The sequence below is a fragment of the Triplophysa rosa genome, linkage group LG1 (assembly GCF_024868665.1).
Source record: "Triplophysa rosa linkage group LG1, Trosa_1v2, whole genome shotgun sequence".
Lineage (NCBI taxonomy): Eukaryota > Metazoa > Chordata > Actinopteri > Cypriniformes > Nemacheilidae > Triplophysa > Triplophysa rosa.
This window is the reverse complement of record NC_079890.1, coordinates 23,327,836-23,347,691: the sequence shown is the minus strand read 5'-3', so window position 1 is coordinate 23,347,691 and position 19,856 is coordinate 23,327,836. Positions and strand designations below refer to the sequence as shown.

At 38.5% G+C, this 19,856-nt stretch overlaps 1 protein-coding gene across 4 annotated transcripts in view; it reads right to left on the bottom strand.

Moving 5' to 3' along the window:
* Positions 1-14,552, bottom strand: part of prkdc (protein kinase, DNA-activated, catalytic subunit) — a 30,199-nt gene extending 15,647 nt beyond the window's left edge. For 2 of the 4 annotated variants that reach the window (XM_057330438.1, XM_057330463.1), the window contains exons 1-41: positions 14,275-14,552; positions 13,843-13,919; positions 13,631-13,735; positions 13,466-13,540; positions 13,270-13,378; positions 13,017-13,129; positions 12,839-12,938; positions 12,702-12,757; positions 12,582-12,612; positions 12,328-12,485; positions 10,941-11,087; positions 10,626-10,790; positions 10,153-10,321; positions 10,015-10,064; positions 9,788-9,922; positions 9,311-9,460; positions 8,858-8,970; positions 8,598-8,757; positions 8,433-8,519; positions 8,168-8,287; positions 7,877-8,036; positions 7,658-7,761; positions 7,155-7,245; positions 6,763-6,926; positions 6,536-6,688; positions 6,037-6,144; positions 5,704-5,930; positions 5,528-5,622; positions 5,346-5,445; positions 5,068-5,201; positions 4,366-4,596; positions 2,984-3,213; positions 2,629-2,837; positions 2,413-2,545; positions 2,034-2,192; positions 1,715-1,918; positions 1,333-1,521; positions 1,019-1,123; positions 684-851; positions 451-578; positions 89-296 (exon numbers count right to left, since the gene is read on the bottom strand). In XM_057330438.1, the coding sequence (XP_057186421.1) occupies positions 89-296; positions 451-578; positions 684-851; positions 1,019-1,123; positions 1,333-1,521; positions 1,715-1,918; positions 2,034-2,192; positions 2,413-2,545; positions 2,629-2,837; positions 2,984-3,213; positions 4,366-4,596; positions 5,068-5,201; positions 5,346-5,445; positions 5,528-5,622; positions 5,704-5,930; positions 6,037-6,144; positions 6,536-6,688; positions 6,763-6,926; positions 7,155-7,245; positions 7,658-7,761; positions 7,877-8,036; positions 8,168-8,287; positions 8,433-8,519; positions 8,598-8,757; positions 8,858-8,970; positions 9,311-9,460; positions 9,788-9,922; positions 10,015-10,064; positions 10,153-10,321; positions 10,626-10,790; positions 10,941-11,087; positions 12,328-12,485; positions 12,582-12,612; positions 12,702-12,757; positions 12,839-12,938; positions 13,017-13,129; positions 13,270-13,378; positions 13,466-13,540; positions 13,631-13,735; positions 13,843-13,919; positions 14,275-14,437 (5,583 nt within the window). In that variant the 5' untranslated portion in view covers positions 14,438-14,552. The remainder of the gene's footprint in view (positions 1-88; positions 297-450; positions 579-683; positions 852-1,018; positions 1,124-1,332; positions 1,522-1,714; positions 1,919-2,033; positions 2,193-2,412; positions 2,546-2,628; positions 2,838-2,983; positions 3,214-4,365; positions 4,597-5,067; positions 5,202-5,345; positions 5,446-5,527; positions 5,623-5,703; positions 5,931-6,036; positions 6,145-6,535; positions 6,689-6,762; positions 6,927-7,154; positions 7,246-7,657; positions 7,762-7,876; positions 8,037-8,167; positions 8,288-8,432; positions 8,520-8,597; positions 8,758-8,857; positions 8,971-9,310; positions 9,461-9,787; positions 9,923-10,014; positions 10,065-10,152; positions 10,322-10,625; positions 10,791-10,940; positions 11,088-12,327; positions 12,486-12,581; positions 12,613-12,701; positions 12,758-12,838; positions 12,939-13,016; positions 13,130-13,269; positions 13,379-13,465; positions 13,541-13,630; positions 13,736-13,842; positions 13,920-14,274) is intronic. The other 2 variants (XM_057330447.1, XM_057330455.1) reach the window with 2 other exon arrangements.
* Positions 14,553-19,856: the final 5,304 nt, after the last annotated feature.

Below are 19,856 nucleotides of genomic sequence, written 5' to 3'. Positions count from 1 at the left end.
TGATGACCTTTTTTGAACAGAAACATAAATCTGTCTGTATCATTGTAAGTTTCATTTAATGATAAACCTTTTGATCTGTAGAACTCACCTTGGTAAAGCGTGTTTGTAGCGTAGTCATGATATCAGTGATATTAGTGATGAAGAACTGAGAGAGAGCTGGAGGGCTGCAATGAGTGGCCAATGGCAGCAGGACTCTGTCGATCAGACCCATGAGCATTGAATTTGATGGAACATCTTTAGCTTGAAAAGACTGGTAGACAGAGTTGAGCAGAAGGACTTGTCTTTCCAACTGGGACCTGACAAAGAAAGCACATAAAGAAGCCTATTTCTAAAGTGTTCTTAAGGTTCATAATAATTAAAATAACACATTTAAGTATGTAATAAACAATACATACATAATGTATCCAAATAACTGCAAATATAGACAAATAAACAGGTGTTTGGACATACTGGTGAGCAATCTTCTGAAAGCAGGTCTGAAATAGTTCCTCCATTATATGTTTTTTGTCCCTGCACAGAACTCTAGCCATGAGCTTCAGTAACGCAGGACTCTGAGAGAGCTGCAGGGCCTCCAACAACTGGTGACATCAAAATAAGGGTTAAGTATTCAAATAAGAATTCATCATTTTTTTAAAGAGTTGAATTACTAAAGCAGAATAAGCCTTAGTGTTTGATTTGCTCACTTTGCGGACGCAGTCCATGTAGTTGTTGCACTGGAGTGAGCCGCGGGGAAACTCATCAGACTGCATGGGGAAATGTGCTGCCACCAGAGTCTCCAGAGCCCTCCTGAGCTCCTCCAGTGGCATGCTGGGTAATGTAGTAAAGAAGGGCAGCATAACCAGAGCCTGGCTCTAATAGGTGATAAATAAAAATATATATATTTAGTCCATGGGGTAAATGTCTTAACATGCACTTTTAAAGATTTAACAGTGGTCTTCCCTATATAACATTGCCAATATAAACTCTTAAGATTAAATTAAGTTGGTTAAGTTTTGTTTTTGTTAGTTAAAAAGATTACCTTCAGATTTAAGGGCAGAGCTACATCTGTGATAAGAGCGGTAAAAGTGGTGAACACTGTATTGAAGGATGGGTGATCAGTATTGGAGCAAACTGATGAGTCGATCTGAAAAACAGCAGAAAGTAAATCAAAAACAAAACGTATCCATTACAAATGTGCATTGCTTCCTATTGGTAATATTGCATTATAAACTAGAAACCACAGATCATTTCTATGGGAATCAGCATTGTTTTATTTTCAATTCCAATTTTGATTATGTGCACACTGTTTACTTTAAGTCATGCATTTGCAATTCAGCGTTCAATATCTGGTACCTGGAGAACTTTGGTGAGCAAAGTCAGGACTGAAGTTTTGCTTTGTGGTGAGGCTGCAGGACCCTCCCACCATGACCTGAGTAAATCCCACCCCTTTAACACCTGCTCAGCCAATTGGGAACCTTGAGATTTTCTGACCGAGCGCTCGCGAAAACTATGATCCAACATGCCGTTGAGCAGAACACTAACCTAGGAGACAGCAGAAGGAATGAAAAAACGTCAACATCTTAGCACTGGTGAAAACGTTTACTAGTAATAGCTGTAATATTTGTGAAGCAATTCAAACAAATTCAGTGTAGTGTGAAATGATTAGTAAAGTGCCACATTTCTCTTATCCTGCTGGTACAGTATTTAACTTGAGCAGGTTGTTGTGATGCCTCACCATGCTAGGATTCTGATTGGCTGCCGTCAGCAGCAGCGGTACCGTGTGGTCCATTCTGCAAAGTAACTCAGCATTGATAGATGTCTGGAAGAGACTGTAGAAATATTCCCCGTGAGAGAAGCTGAGGAAGTGAGGATTCAGACTGCCGGAGAGAGGAACGGAGAGTGTGATGGTGTTCAGCAAAACACCAACCAACTGTTCACTCTGGGATGCACAGGAGAAAAAAATAAGACTTGTAAGGCATTTTACTTGTGCATACATGCATATGGACATAGTACGATTTTGTTAGGGATGCAGTACCTACAGACCGCGTACTTGCCTGATCACCCAAACAGAACGCCAGCTGCACGAGTCTGTCAGCCAACTTCCTGCTGCCAACATCCATAGACGGCAGTGACTTCCTGTCGTTTCCAGGTGCGATACTTTTATACACACTAGTGAGAAGTTTGGATCCAAGTGAGTGACCATAACCAACATCCTACAAAAGACACAATCCTATTTGTTATTGCATACCTTGTTTCCATGTAGCTCTGGTCACAGGTTCGGTTTTAAAGAATGCACCTAAAATGATCTAAAATCTAAAGCTTGAATTCACTAATCATGATGGATAAAAGTGTCTACCAAATTCATAAATGTACACGTTAATGCACACATTACTCAAGCTGGAAAAGAATGTCATACATCGGATCATTGGGTACCTGAGTGTGCAGAACCGAGTTGAGCAGCCCAGACTGATGAAGCTGCTTACAGGCTGACAGTAACAGATTTATGTTAGCATGATTGTCTCTGGTGTCTGCCTCATATAGATCAACAGTACACAACTCCTCCACACTGTCAGGAAAAACAAAGACAGTCAACACACACAAGCAGATTTATAAACCAAATTTACTACAATAACAGTGAAGAACACAAACCTTTGTACAGTAATTCTCTTCCTAATGCCACTCTCCAGTTCTGCCTTGTAATGTGTTAATGCTAAAGCTTTCAACAGAGGAACGCACACCTCTGGCAGCTGACTCATGACCTCCAGATCAGCCATGTTGAACCCAATTGATGAGGGCTCACACACCGTCAGTGCCACCATTGAGAAAAATGAGGAGTTGAAAATATCCTGCTCCATAAACTAGGAAGGAAGTTAGTCAAAGAAGACTGCTTTTGTTTTTTCATAGCACTTTTGGTTTAACAATTTTCCTATTTATATCGTTTCCTCTATGAATACACCTAAAATCTTTAATTATAAATAAAAATGCTAGGAGAACAGCAATGTACCTTCCAGAGGTCCTGTGGACATTTCTGCAGTACCATGGTGCAAAACTCCAGCAATCGGACGATGATGGTGCACTTGCTGTAGTTGTACTGGTCTATCTCACGGGGGCTGAAGTGTAACTGGGCAACATTACCTGCTCTGAAGCAAGCGCTGGCAGTTTTTACATCATGCATGGACAGCTCTGTCAAGAAAAAACGGACAGCTGGCAAAAAGCTGGACTTCTCACCGGTACCTGGATGAAGAGAAGCAAAAAAGAAAAGAGCGCCATCAGTTCTAGTTTTGAGAAGATCACTAGAGGTAATTACACATAAAAAATCAGGAAGTACTTCAGTAAATCAGAAGGAGGATACAGTTAAATGGATAAAAATATAATGGGTTGTATTTTAAAGGTGGCATATAATGCTGCACATTTGTGACCCAGGACCTCAAAACCAGTTATAAGGGAAATTTTTTGCAATCGAAATGTATTCATCATCTTAAAGCTGAATAAATAAGCTTTCCATTGAAGTATAGTTTATTAGAATAGGACAATATTTGGCCGAGATACAATATCTAAAAATATGGAATCGGAGGATGCAAAAAATTGAAATATTGAGAAAATTGCCTTTAAAGTTTTCTATCAGAGGCGGTGTAGCAGGCCGTTGCTAAGAAGAAACAGGTTTGTTTAAACACTCTCTATTGGCTTACCGCTGTAATGATGTTGCGGAGAGTAGATGAACCCGAAAGCAGAAAATCTAAGCTTTACATAGACACCAAACTTAAGTGGGTAATTCCTAAAGAGCGGACAGCAGCGAGCGACGTTTGTAGATGTGTTTCCGGCCATTTTTGTTTCGATTTTGCTTTATCCACTCACAAAAATAAAGTTTGGATATATTTACAGTAGAAAATTTTAAAAATATCTTCATGGAACATGGCCTTTACTTAATATCCTAATGATTTTTGGGATAAAAGAAAAATAGATAATTTAGACCCTGTTGAAAAACCCAGCATATGCTGGGTTAGGTATGTTTTGATGCTGGTCTGACCATCTTAAACCAGCTATGGACCAGCACATGACCAGCTAAGGACCAGCTTAAACCAGCACATGACCATCTTAAACCAGCACATGACCAGTTTAAACCAGCACATGACCATCTTAAACCAGCACATGACCATCTTAAACCAGCACATGACCATCTTAAACCAGCACATGACCAGCTTAAACCAGCACATGACCAGCACAAATCAGCACATGACCAGCACAAATCAGCATCAAAACATACCAAACCAGCATATATGCTGTTTTTTTCAACAGTTGACCCATACAATGTATTGTTGGTTATTGCTACAAATATAGCCATGCTACTAATGACTGATTTTGTGGTTCAGGGTCACATTTACTCACCAAGAATCTTCTGGGGCTGAATACAACGCGAACTTGTGAAGGTGTTGTAGCAGTCAAGAGCAGCCAGCAGAAGATCCATCCATTGTAAGGTGGCTCTGATGCTAAAAGGGGTTTCAACTTCTCTCAAGGTAGGCTGGGAGAGTAAACCACCGCCCTCCAAGCACGAAATTAGAAACCCTGGACCACGCTGCTTCACCTGTTGCTCCAGCCATACCACAGGAGATGAATGACCTAATCAAAGAAGAAAGAGTGGAAATTTACAGAAGTAAACATACTGTGTGTATGGAGAAGACAAAAGCATCCTGTTTTTGTTCATTTTCTTGTTCGTTATAAATGACCTAAAATCACATCCATGCAAAGATATTGTGACAAAACGTTTCTGGATATATAATGGAAAACTGTATACCTATTCCTAACAGTAAATATTTGTAGTCAATACGTTCAAACTATTTTGAAAATGTGACTTTCTTCTGCTGAACACAAAAGATATTCTGAAGAGCACTGGGCCTCCCAAACATTCACTGCATGGACACAAAACGACTAAGATGTTTTTCAAAAGAGCTTCTTTGTATTCAACAGAAGAAAGAATCATATACAGGTTTTGAATGACATGAGAGTGCAAAAAGGTAAAATTTTCATGTTCGGATGAACTATCCTTTTAAATCACTGATTTGCATTCATTGCTGATATTCTGTTGTTCACCTGATAATAGAGGAACAAACTCATAGAAGAGCTCCATGCTTTTGTGTCTGCATTCCGTCTGTGGTCTTCCACACTGGGTCAGCAGCCACATGACTACATCTAACAAGCACACTGCCTGATCTGCAGGGAAACCTCTGAGGACAGAGCCCAACATACAACTTCACCATTAAAAAGAAACACTGTTGGCTTGTAAAATAGGACGTTTTTATTGGCGATTTGAATTAAGTGATGATTAAAAATGATATCATAATCATATCTAGTCATTCCTGGATGTGTACCTGGGTGTACGTCTCTTGGAATTCTTATCGAGCGAGTCTGCCTTGTGTTTGATGATTCTCTTCAGATGGTCCAGGGCACTACAGCACTGTTGAACAGTTCCTGTGTAGACAATAAAAAATGACATCCATCATTACAGATATAAACATCACACAACAGGTTTGTTGACGAGAATGTTTATTACCCAGGGCCTTCTCATCAAAGTGGGCCAGGGACAGGCTCTCAACAAACACCACCAGTACCTCAAAAACAAACTGTTCCACCAAAGACTTCTCTTCTCTGAGAAAGACAATAGTATTTGGATAAACATTCACTTCAGATAAATCCTGCATTGGATTCAAACAGAACACACAAACTGACCTGAAATGCCTGTACATGCTGTTGAAGGCGAGCGCAGCCCCGAGTCTTTTGAAGATGTTGGGGTGCAGGGCCAAGCTGTAAATGCGTTTGAATAGAGATTTGATGTTTGCAGGGCTCTTTTCCTGCTGTTTGGGGGTGGTCTGTTTAATTGACCATTTGACAAATTCCTGGATGCAGGTGGCACTAAAGTCTCTGAGGGTGCTGTCTAATGGATCCACGATTCCATCCTGCGCAACCAAAACATTTGAAATTGAAATCCACCACACATCACACGCAAAACGTGAAAATCACAACAGGATGGGTTTTGGGAGTCTATTGAGAAGATTTATTCACCAAAATGGCCTCCAGCACTGCCACGGTGTCCTGGCTCTCAAATTTTCTGTTGTTGGTGAACCAGTGGATGAGCTGCATCACCAGAGGTTCAAAAATCTGCCTTGTCACCTGAAACAATGTCTAAGTTTTCATATGTGTGTAACGTAGACACAAATGTTTTGCCAAATAACAATAAATGAGATTAGAATGTGCCAATTTAAACCATAAAACAAACTATTTTACTGCATTATTTAAATTTGTCAGGGTCATAGGGAAAGTTTAAGCAAAAATGTAAAAGATAAAAATGATATTTTGAAGAATGCTGGTAAACAAACAACACTGGCCCACATTGACTTCCATTGTATGGATATAAAACAACTAAGACATTACTCAAAATATCTTCTTTTGTGTTCCACAGAAGAGTCACATACAAATTTAGAACAATATGAAGGTGAATAAATGATGACAGAATCTTTTTTTTAACTATCCCCTTAACATAAAATGTGTTAGGGTGAAAGACCTGGTCGACATCACAGGCCAGACGCAGAAGAAAAGGAAAGACTCTTCGGTGCAGGTTGTACATTGGAGGAGCAGACTTGTCGTCCTCTGTCATCTGGGCTCCTTTACCCACCATGTATATCACCAGACTGTGCAGAAGCTCACATGCTGCCACCTACACACATCATTACAGATATCACTTTTAGTCAAGACAAGAAAAGATCTATGAGATGTGATGATAGTCATTACTTTAGTTTGTCTGTCACTGGAGGACAGTGCAAGCTCTGTGACCCGCGGCAGGAAGGAGTCTAGGTAGATTACAGGCTTCATGTCTTTGAAAGGGACAGCAAAACTCAGCCTCTTCTCACTGTCCCACGCTACGAAACGCTTCATCATGTCCTCGGAAGAGACAGCTGGGGTTTTAAATGAAAGTCAAGATAAAGCTTAAACCAAGCATGAAACATTTTAAAGACTTCAGTATTTCTGTTTTTTCTTGAAGTAAAATGATCAAACCCTAATAAAAAGCTTAGGCATAGATCTAACTGACGTTTATGTTTACAACAATGAAACCAATGAAATAAAATAAAGACAGCTAAAAAATTATTTTGCAATCACTGGAGTGGCACCAGAAATAAAATAACCTGTCACAAGGCTCCTGTTGAGCTGTCCTCCCAAGTGTCCAAGCAGACGTACCACTCTGCGTCTCACAGCAGCAATAGGAGACTCATCTCCCTAACAGAGATCAAAGAAACTTCAGGACAACCCTCTCAATGTGCTCAATAATCCTCATGTACAATAAGTGTACTGGCCAGATTCCCTCCATTGGCCCGTGTCAATCATGGCCTCCTAATAAACCCCACCCTCTGAATTGGCTCTATCTCGCTCTCCACCTATAGCTGGTGTGTGGTGAGCTCACTGGCGCCATTGTACTTTGGCTGCCGTCGCATCATCCAGGTGGATGCTACACACCGGTGGTGGTTGAGGAGAGACCCCCCTCATATGATTGTAAAGCGCTTTGGGTGTACAGCAATACACAATAAAGCGCTATATAAATGCCTCATTCATTCAAGTGTTAATACATATGCATGCAAGCAATTATAATTCGGAGAATCAAAAACAGAAGGCAGCAAACAAATCTGGTTACCATTGGCAGGTGTTTTGACTTCTTCAGAAGTCTCATCATTACTTGGCTGTATCCTTTTGAACTGCCTGATGACAGAAATGTCACTTCCATTCTGCTGTCATCTTCTAGTTGGGTGAAATGAATAGACAAGATACAAAAAGTTATAAATCTTCATTAATTCAATTGTAATGAATCCTTTTCATATTTAGGACAAATATTAGATGGTTATCATCAACTGACCAGAATGACTGGTTGTTTTGAGGTAGCCGTCTAAGTGTGGCAGTATGTCAGCGTAGTGCGGCTGCATGATGGAAATGGGAATGTGAGAGGACCAGGATTCAAGAGCTTCCAATGCTGCTGTGGCTAATGGAGCATGACTTAAACCCAGCCGCAGGGCCGCCTTCAACCACACGCACACACAAACACACACACACACACAATAACTACAATCATGTTTTCATTTATGGGTCTGAATTATGTAATTACTGTTAATGAAGAAATGAAAGGAAAAGGGCTGTTTTTAATAATAACCTGCAGAGCTGGAATATATGCTTTGATATCCAGAGCTACCATGTCAGGATGAAGAGAGAGGACGAACATCAAACAAGCAGCCAGCAGCTCATCTTTATACTGTTTCATACGTACACAAACCTTGGAGGAGGAAGCAGAAACTTTAACCATTCACTCATTATATTCATGTTATTAATAACTCAATAACAGATGAGAAAAACCTGTAATGTTAATACACTAAAATATCAAATCACTTGAGTGGCAAAAATAGTTTAAAAAGTGGCACCTCCTTTCCAAACTTTCCAAGTAGTGAAAAACAGGCATTTTCTATTGAGTAGCCACTAGCAGTAGCTTTAGGCTCTTCCTTTAGGTCCTATAAACAAGAACACAGAATATGTAACGAACTTTACAAACACATAAAATATTCGATATGACGGTATCCGTGTGTTACCTGAAAGTAGTGTATTTTCTTGGAGATGCCCATAGAGAGTGAGAGGAGTTTATAAAACCCGCTGACCAGAGGAAAGCGTATTGACTGCAGAATGAGCTCGTGACACAGGGGGTACATCCACTGGGCGAAATACTCTGGATTTCTTGAGGGCAACAATTCACTATAAAAAAGACAAAAGGAGTTTGTATACAATCCATAAAGTGCTAATTTGGATTGTTGTTTGGTATTTGACTGAATGTCATAGAAAAGTGTTACGACACCTGCAAAAGTCTACCAAATTGACAAAGGCAATGAAGTCTTTAGGTTTGCTGGCCATTAGGTTTGCTGTGGGGTCAGATGAAGGCATAAATCCAGAAGTTTCATCACTCTGTGCCTGAGAAAAAAAACAATGCATCACTGAGTTGGCCACAAGATGAAAAACAACAACAACAAAAAAATATTTACACTATTGAGGCAAACACTTTTCTCCACAATCTGTTGGTGTTGACGTGAAATACTGTCTTTAGAAATACTGTAAGCAGAAACTACTTGGAAAGCAGTGGAAAATCATATAAACATAAACAATTAAGACGAAAGAACAACAGAAACATTCAGCTTACATCAAAATCCCATGCATAACCAATGCAATGTACTGTACGTTTGTACTTTCTGATCTGTGTCTTTGGAAATTCATCTGATTACAATTAATTCCTGGTGCAGCACTGAAGCAATACCTCATCTGAAGTATTTACTTTCTGCACTGAAAGATCAAGTTTCTCGACAATCTTCATGACTGACTGCACCAGAGCATCATATAAGTGCCGGTTTATGTCTCTCATGTTGTAGTTCTTGGCAGCTGGAGCTCCATCCATGAATCCTGTATCCTACACGAGACAACAATCAAACCAGCTCATGGTAAATTAAAACACAAGTGTCAAAGTTTAAATGTTCATAATTTAATTTATCATCGCTATACTTCTGAAACCTTGTTTGTCCATATTCACAGTTTTTCAGAAAAAAAAACAACAACACATTTTTAAATGATTATATACTGTGTTGCAGTTTTTTGCAAAAGCCAGTGATGAATAGAGCAAAAATGTGTAATAATGTAAAGTAATTATCTCAAGATAAACTAAGTTTGAACATGAATGAAGAAAACTCTTGTGAAGCATCAATATGAATATGAATGAATATGTGGAGAATATTCATACTTTGAGGTTTTCACAGTCTAAAAGCCCTTTGAAGAGGTCAAGGTAGTCCTTTGAAGAAGGAACTTTCCACTTCCCAGAGCGCACCAGTGTGGTATCCTCTGTTTGAGGATCACCGAATGATGGAGGACTCTTCCCCTAATCGAATGAACACATTAGAATCTCTAAAATACATTTTAATATCATGACAATCGCAGAGCACACAGGAACATTATAGCTAAAACATTTACCTCTGACTGAAGCAATGGCTTTGAGCATACTCTGATCAGGCCTTGGTGAACTGTTTTTGAAAAATAAATAAAAAAGTATGACACCACTAGTAAAACTTTGAATGAAATCAGGGAAAGAGACCTTGTGTTCAGTCTTACCCACAGAACTGGTGAAACTCCAGAGAACTGGACCTCGAACCGCCATGGCGACAAACACCTTGATTATGGACCGACAGGTTGCGTACTGCATTCTCGGACTGTACTGAGGGAAACTGTCCATCTGAACCACAAGGAGGCGCTCTAGCACCGGTGTGTAAACTTCAGGGATCTGCAACCGTGCATTGAAATAAAGAAAACGCAAATAAGGTTGAAATAACTCAACCAAAAAGTGAAGAAAGGTTACACTAATCCTTCAAAACCAGACTAAAATATAACACTTTGCTCTTACAAAAACAGCATCAACAGTGAACTCCTAACACAAATGTATCTTTTTTTTTCAAACTTAACTGAATCTTTTTTTAAATGTCAAATTTACATCTAAAGGATTTGCTGTTTTATCTTGTTTAAAAGATTAGTCATGCTATAGCTATTATAATGTAATTCACAGCTCGTGTAAAGTAGATGTGTTTTACCCGATCAAGGTGGATTAGAACACTAGCAATGGAGTCCAGGAAACTTGGCAGCTGGTAGACGTTGTCATCGTCCTGGTCCAACTTGGTCAGGTACATCTGCTTGCAACGCTGGATCAGCTCTGTATACATCAGATCTACATCCTGAGGGCACACCACTTTACATGGCTAGAAGCAAACAAACACACACACAACAAAATCAGAGAATCTGAATCATTTGATCCTGACAAAATAGAAACAGCAGTCCAAAAAACAAGTACTGTGTATATGTAGCTCAAAATGCTAGTATTTTGACATGTTAATAAGAGAGATACAAACCGCAGCAAAAAGGCCATATCCTCTAATAGCAATGGAGAGTTCTTTATTACTGGACTCCGTGGTCCTGATGATAGCGCAGAACTTCTGCATAAAGAACTTCAACTTGCTTTTGTGCAACTCAATGTTCTCTGCCACAAGTGTGGCAACCTTCGCAACAACAACAAGAGTTTGATGAGAAGACAGCAACAGAATTAAGTTTAACATATTTGAACTAATAAAAAATAGGTAGATGCTATTAACACCAAGTGAAGATAGCGACAGATGCTATTTACACTAAGTTTAAATAGCAGTAGGTTCTGTTTACACTAATTGAAAATAGCAGCATTTCTTGGCGATATGCTATTTACACTAACCGAAAATAGCTGTATTTTCTTTGTATTAAGTAGAAATAGTAGCTAGATGCTATTGGTACTTATAAATAGTGGCAGATAATGTTAATATTTGCACCTCAGTATTGTTGTGCATTAAACATTATGCAATAATATCAGTGTAAATCATTATATTTATAAAAATTATTAAAATGATGGCATCTTATTGAGACATTAAAGCCCTACACCTACCCCTAACCTCACCCTAAACCTAAACTTTATGAATAAAAATGAATGATAAGTCTTAAAGGTACCATTCATTGGCTGTTTTCGAAGCTTTGATTATGTTTGATTATGTTCAGTGTAGCTGAATTCTTATTACCAGCTGTAGGACTGTGATGAAAGTGAAAGCAGTTAAGCGCGTAGTTCAGTTAAATGTTTACAATCTCTGAAAACCAAACACTACTCCAGCCTCTTCCTCTTCTTGAAGGCCTCGCCCCTTTTTTGGCGTATTCCTTTGGGCGGAGGTTATTCAAAACTCGGAATAGTGACATAATTTACCCGGGAAGTAAAGAGCTGTAGTGATTCCAGCCGTTCTCTGTAGTCCTTGAAAAGCGAATTCTGTTAAAGACAATATCTCGCTTGGCATTGAACTTTGAGCTTTATCATTTTGCAGATATTATTTATGTTCTAACAGCAACATTACACACTAACTAAAGTTTGAAAATTGGCATCACGGGGAACGGCACCTTTAAATCGATTTTATTAAAAACGAATGCCATTATGATCTGTAATGTGTAAACGGCGTTTTCAGCGAGAGGTGGATTAGAAAGATTATTAGATTATCTGTATTAGAAAGCTATACAGACTTTGCACTTTACACCACTGGAGTCGCTGTTTGAAATGGCGTCATTCTTACACTTTCTCTATTCCAATCACATATTGTTGGGCAGAGCTAGTGCAAATAGTCAACAAATAGCCAACAAGGCGGGCTATTTGTACTCAGTGTAAATAGACACTCCATGAAAAATAAAATACAAAAACATACATAATTGGATAATCTTAAAAAAAGTACATACCTGCTTCAGAAAAGACTCAAGAGCTACATAACTACTCTTTTTCAACTCTCCATTGATATGTCCACAAAGTTTGGACATAACGTCAAAGATAGAAAAATAATTATCCATGAGACAGCTGCCGAACTGGTTTGAATGCTTAGTAAACAGTTTGAGACCGGCTGTTAAGAGTTAAAAAGACAAGGAATGAGCTAAATGTCATAAAACACATACAGTATACACAAATACAGTATATATCAAATTTAAATGCTACTCACCAAAGATGACTGCATATCGTTTCATATCAGTCTAGAGACATAAAGGAGGAAGAAGAGAATTTATCAAGGTGAACAGATTGCATCAAAAACTGTGAAAATGATCCGTGGATTTACTCCTACCTGTGGACAGATAGCCTTCAGTGCATAATCAAAGATTTCTTTTGACATAACTGGGTCTGTTTTAAACAAAACAAAGGACATATTCATATAATTGGAATAACTTACTTTTATTTACACATAAAAACACATTCACACACCTTCCTCCATTGATTTGGTGAAGTTCACCATCAGAGCTGCGATTCCCTTCAGACATCCAGCAACAACTGGAAGTTTTGGCTCTTTTGTAGTAGAAGTCATCTGAAATACATTGCCTTCGCATTTTTAACAATTTTGTACACCATTGTGTATTTCCATGTGTAGAAGGAACACTTTTACCTGTCCTTTCAGTTCTCCCAGATAGGCTTTGTAGAGTTTGTCAGAATTGTTGACCATCTCACTGGGCTGCACTTCACCCAACACTCCAAGAAGTTCATAAATGTAACCAAGCACTAATTAGAACAAAATACAATTTGTTACAAAGCAAGAATGCAAGTTTCAGTAATGCACATAGTACACAGAATCAAGTTTGTTACAATGTTCATTTTTAAAAAATCTATATAAAATAAATGATAACAATAACAGAACTTGCCTGTATCAGGTAACTTATTCTTCTGACATAACTCTCCATAAAACTTGTTGAACATATCGCCAACTTTGAAATCCTGGGCGACGCTAGAGTCCTTTGTGATATACAGTATCTATAGATTTTTTGAATTTTGAAAATATGACATCATCAGTATCTTAAACAGTGAGTGTAAAGTTCCAGAATCAGGTAAAGGGCTCACTTTGATAAGCAGATCTAAAGCAGGGGTTCTGCATTTTGCAGCTTTGTCCTTTGTGTAGACGACAAGACAAGTTTCCTATCCATACACAGAGCAAAAATGGGTCAAACTTGTGTGTGATGTTTGCATTTTTCATGTGTATAAGAATGAAATACTCGGACAGGGTACCTTAAGGTCGACAGCGTAGTTCTTGTCCCATCCTCGGACAACACCTGACATTCTCTGTAGAAAGGCCCCCAGAAAATTCAGAATGTCCACTCTTGTATCCCGTAGCTGTAGAAAAATTATATTATCAATAGCTTTATAAACAGGTTATGTACACAAAATATTTCTGACATCATTGTGATGATTGTTAGAAGTGATATATAAACACCTCGTACCGTTTCATTAGCAAGAGACTTTCGGAGAAAGCTAAGCAATCCTTCTTCCTTTGCAAAAAGCAAAGATGTCTGAAAAACTAACCGTTTGTAAAGTGTTCTTATAAGAAAATGCATGTTAAACATCACACAATGATTAGCTTATATGCATAGTACATTATTTTACAATAACCATGTTCTGTCAATTTCAACTATTTCTGGGTAAACATTACTTGTGAGCATATTATTATTGAGTTAATGTACAGTAAGTAAGTGTCTACTCAAGGCAATACTGCTCAAATAAATCATTATTCCGCAGGTGACACAGTAAGTTGGGAAACTATGATAAACAGGCATGTGTGTAAAAGTAATGAATGCGGCCAAGAAGGATAAAACGTTATCCTTATAATGTTATTAACATATCATGTAATGCTTTCTGCATGAAGGAGTTCTTACCCAGTTCGTTCTCATTCTTGGTGATCAAACACTCTTGCCCCAGGTCTCCAATAATGTCATGGCAGATGAGCGCTGCGTTCCTAGTCTCTGTGTCTGACAGAAATGAATGAAGCTTCAGCAGATAGCCCTGAATCCCACCAACTGTGAAAACATCGGAAGACATTGTCGCTTCTCCCTTGCTTACATGAGAAGTTACGATTTGTTTGTACTCATGTATGAAAAGTGTACTTGCTGCAGGGCGGCAAAACAGAACAACACATACATCCGAGCGTGCTCACTTCCTGCGTAATAACGTCACTCTGGTGAAAAATACCCGTATCAAACGTCAGGTGTCGCTGCTGACACGCGACTGCTTCACGTTCAGTCTGCTTTTTTACAACGAATAATTTGGTATTATAGTAATACTGTGTATTTAGTTTATGCAGTAAATGTGGTATACATAAAGATACTTAAATTTGAAACCCATTTTTGTCAATTCTTTAAATAAAATGACAATTACCACAAAAAGCAATTCAATAAAAAGCAATACCCAAATTGTTTGCTTTTCTAAATTTCTAAATTATTTTCTGAAATATTAATGTCAGTGTGATGTTGGAAATAAGATTTACCTTCTGTTTTATTTTTGTTTGTTTGTTTATTTCTTGTTATTGCCTTCATGCATCAAGCATAACAGCAGTGCTTAGTTCCTGTTTGGTTACATTCAGATTAAAAAATGTTTTTAATTTAAAATACTCTATATGAAAACGAACATTATCCAAATGTATCTAGTTGCAGTGTATATACATTGATTTTATAACTGTTTATTTAGTGAATTTCAATATGTATCTTACTTGTATCAATTTCTGAGACAAAGGTAAAACTCCACCATATTTCTACCAAATGTAACTAAATCTTATGTCTTATTTGAGGAGTCAAAAGACAATTTTTATAGACTCTACAGCTGACAAAATAATACGTTTAAACATACGAGTCTACATCAACCAGGCCCTTGATCATAATATCCACATTTGTGACCCAAACCAAAAACCGACCCATCGGGATCTGTACATGTGTGTGTTTATAAACGTTTGATCAGAAAAATATTTATTTTTTATTCTTGCCTGTGAATGAAAAAAAATTAAATTTGAACTGCTGTATTACATTAGGATTACATTACATAAGTCTTCCGTGGTATCTTAAACAGTATTGTTTAAGACAACATTGTACATAATAGCCAAATTTGCCCAATAATGAAGTGTTTATAGAAGAGACACACAGTGTGACAATCATCTTTAAAATTTGCAGATGCACCATAAATATAGATTTTAATTACCTGCAATAGTATTTCTGCTCCTTTGACAACTGGCTCCTCCACAGCTGCTGTAGTCTTAAAACAAAATGGCTTTGAGCACACATTTCCAGAAGTACCTCAGTTACAAAAAATATATTTTCAAGTTTTTTCTTTTTGACTTTCTTAGATTGATATCTATCTAAAACAGTGGTTCTCAGGGTGGCCGTGGCCCCATAAGGGGCCCCTGCCAACTTTCAAGTGGACCTCAGGATGACTAATAATTTAAAATTATTTGACAAAATTTGAGCATTAAAATACGTTTTAAAACAAGAAAAACTATGATGTTTCTTTTTATTTGTCCATTTTATATAATAAACACTTTCCCAGTTAATATCAAACTCTGGGTTTATTGGGTTGAAATTTTGAGCAGAAGGGAGGACTTTTAATATTGTTGAACATAGTGGGGGGTCTTGGAGTCAAAGGGTTGAGAATCCCTAATCTAAAGGGAATGATTGTAAAATTATTAAATACAGCAGGAACCTACCTCATCAAAATAATCCCCTTTGGCATTTGGAGCAATACTCAGGGCATTTGGAGCAAATCCCAGGTAAAAAAGGTGTTTAATAATGCACATTGCTCATACTGTAGGCATATTTTGGTACGATACTTGTTTTATTGTTTTTAATCTTGTTATAAATGAAAACTCATGCTACAGTGTATATTACATGTATAAGCCACCAAGCCAAATAATAATGTACAATGAGTTTATGTGTTAACATTAGTTAATGCATTAGTTTAGTTAACATGAACTAACAATGAACAATACTACTAAGAGAATAAAAGAGTATAATTAAACAATTAATAGTACTGTACATTTAATACTGCTATGTTTAGGTTGATCATACCCATATGTTTGCGGCTTAAGTTCCTTGTACCACGATGAGCAAAAACACAAAATTCACTGTGGTCATATGCTTTAAGTTTCATTATAACAGGGTAACTATACACAGCTTACAGAGACATCGGCTTCTACCTAAGGTGAGGAAGTTACATAGCAATAGTTTCAACCCTTATTTATAAAAAAACACAGTTGGAGGTAATATGCATGTGGCTGATAAGAAATATGTTGCATAAACCTTTCTTAAGATCTTTGTGCTTTATCTAGAAGGCACTTCCTTATAAAGTAAAATGCTATAGAATAACATATTAGATTTCTATAAATCATTTGAAATATATTTGAGATTTATATAACATGATTTTTCTTTAGAACTTTTGTTTTTAAAGGGGTCATATGGCACGAATACATGTTTTTCTGTGTCTTTGGTGTGTTATAAGTTGCCCATGCATGTATTAGACAACCTAAAATTGCAAAAAATAAAGTGTCGGAAAAACAGATGCATTCTATCTAAAAGCGAATGCTCACCCAGACCTGCCAGAAACGACTGTAACCCCACCCCCACAAATCTACTTCAGTTCTTGGTGTGATTTGACTAAGACCACCCAAATGTATACGCAAGTAAGGTGGGCGTATCTGTCAGTACAATTGCTTTGGAACCTGATGTTCCAAATATGGTAAGAGGCGTTACATTTCCATCACACGCTTCCAGTATTCGACCAATCACTACGCACTGGTTAACTGGCCAATCATAGCACACCTCGCTTTTCAGAGTGATGAGCTTTGTTCAAAATCTGTGCGTTTCAGAGAGGCGGGGCAAAGAGGAGATACAAACATGCACGATATGTGAAAATACAGCGTTTTTTAACCTTAAATCGTGTATACAAACTGAATTACATTTTTATTTATTTATTCATTTATTTATTAGATATTATTTATTATAATGATCTTGCTTGGTCTATAAACACCATGCACTGTGCTGTGTTTTACCTTTCTGTGTTTTTCTTATTTGCTCCTGTAAAGCTGCTTTGGAACAATGCACATTGTGAAAAGCGCTATATAAATAAAATTGAATTGAATTAAAACAAACTATAATATTCGTTTTAGCCATGTCATAGGACCCCTTTAATGTATTGACTTAAACTAATAGAAAACAGTTATACAGATCTCAGTTTTTTGTTGTTTGAGTGGCGTATTATGGAATGATAGGTTATGCCAAGTGAAGAAGAGATGTTTGTTATGGAATGGTCTAAAATGAATATTTACTTTAAAGAAACGATAGGGATAAACACCCAGATAGACCACAGTCACCAGCTGCAGTGCCCTCTCAAAGCCACACGAGGGCACCCTACACATCACCTGGACTTTCAGTGCACTACAATTCCCATAAGCCTTTGGACTCATTTGTCAATATTGCATTCACCTGTGTCTTGTTATCTGTTGCACCTCTGCCTATTTAAACCCAGTCATTTTAGTCATTCATTGCTAAGTCTTGTTTGTTGTCAACTGCATTTCTGAGCTGTTTAACCTTGTTAGATTACTGTGTTTTGACCCTGGATTGTATCTGAGCCGCTCAGTTCACTCATGGCGTTGCATGATCCTTGTTGGACTATTGGGCAGTACATAGATCTTGCATTGAAACTGAGTGGCTCTGCATTTACAGTGGGGGCCCTATTGTACACCTGGCGCAAGTGTTTTTGCTAGTTTCCACCCGATGCAGTTCTCATTTTTCTTCTTTGCCCGTCTGCCCCCTCACCTTTATCAGACTTAACAGCTGATGATTTTGCGCCTTTCTATGTAAAGAAAACTACCGCCATCAGCAGTCAGTTCTCTGCCCCGCCGCTTGAACACGCCCAAACTCCCGACACATGCTTACTATCCTCTCTCTCCTATCGGAAGCTGACGTTTAAAGGTAATTTCTTCTAACCACTCGACTACCTGCCCGTTAGATCTCATCCCCACACATCTCTGCCAGGCAATCTCTCCATCAGTTGGTCCTGCTCTGACCCACATTATAAACTCGTCTCTCTCCACTGGTACATTTCCCACAGTTTTAAAAGAGGCCCGTATTACCCCGCTACTGATGCTGTGCTGTTAGAAAACTACAGACCAGTATCTCTCCTCCCCTTCATTGCCAAAATTCTTGAGTGTGTTTTATTTAACCAGCTTTTCTCCTTTCTCACACAGAACAAACTCCTGGACGGCAACCAGTCTGGTTTCAAGAACGGTCATTCCACCGAGACTGCACTGCTCTGTCATGAAGCCCTGAGACTGGCAAGGGCAGCCTCTAAATCGTCTGCACTCATCCTACTGGATCTATCTGCTGCTTTTGACACCTTAACCACCACATCCTCCTGTCGACCCTCAGGGTTATGGGTGTCTCTGGAATGCTGCTACAATGGTTCAAGTCCTACGTCTCAGGTAGGTCATTTAGAGTATCCTGGAGACGTGAGGTCTCTGAGTCTCAACACTTCAATACGGGGTGCCTCAGGGCTAAGTGCTTGGATCGCTGCTCTTTTCCACTAGGTTCTGTTATTCGGATACATGGCTTTTCCTATCACTGCTACGCAGATGATACACAACTCCACTGGTCATTTCAGCCTGACAATCTGACTGTTTTTGCGTGCATCTCAACATGTCTGAGTGACATTTCACTCTGGATGAAGGACAATCACCTGCAGCTGAACCTTGCAAAAACAGAACTGCTAGTAATCCTGACCTACCCAAAGATTCATCACAACCTCTCCTTTCAACTAGGCCTATTACACCTTCCAGAGTGGTAATCGATGATCAGCTGAACTTCACGAATCATGTTGCCAGCACCACCCGGTCCTGTAGAATCATCATTGTCTACAACATTAGGAAAATGAGACAGCGCATGCTACCTGAGTCCTAGTCCAGGCTCTCGTCCCGGACTTCCTTCGCCAACTGATGAAGTTTGATCTACCACATGAGCTGATGGAACAATTCTAAACGGCTGTGATTGAATCAGTCCTGTGTACATCTATTGCAGTATGGTATGGTTCAGCCACCAAATCAGACACAAGTAGACTGCAACGGACTGTTAAAACAGCTGAGAGGATTATTGGTATGCCCCTGCCCAATCTCCAGGATTTGTACAACTCCAGGGTGAAGAAACGGGCAGGTAACATAATCAAAGACCCCTGGACACAATCTATTTGAACTCCTGCCATCAGGCAGACGATACAGATCACTGCGCACTAGAACATCTAGATACAAGAACAGCTTCTTCTCGCAGGCCATCTCATTCCTAAACGGCTAGTACATCCACCATAACCTCATAGTTATTACGTGCAATATATATCAGTGCATTATCTTTACTCTTACACTATGTAAATATATATTATTTTTTATGGTTATAAAAATGTACAGTACACAATTGTAATGTACAGTACG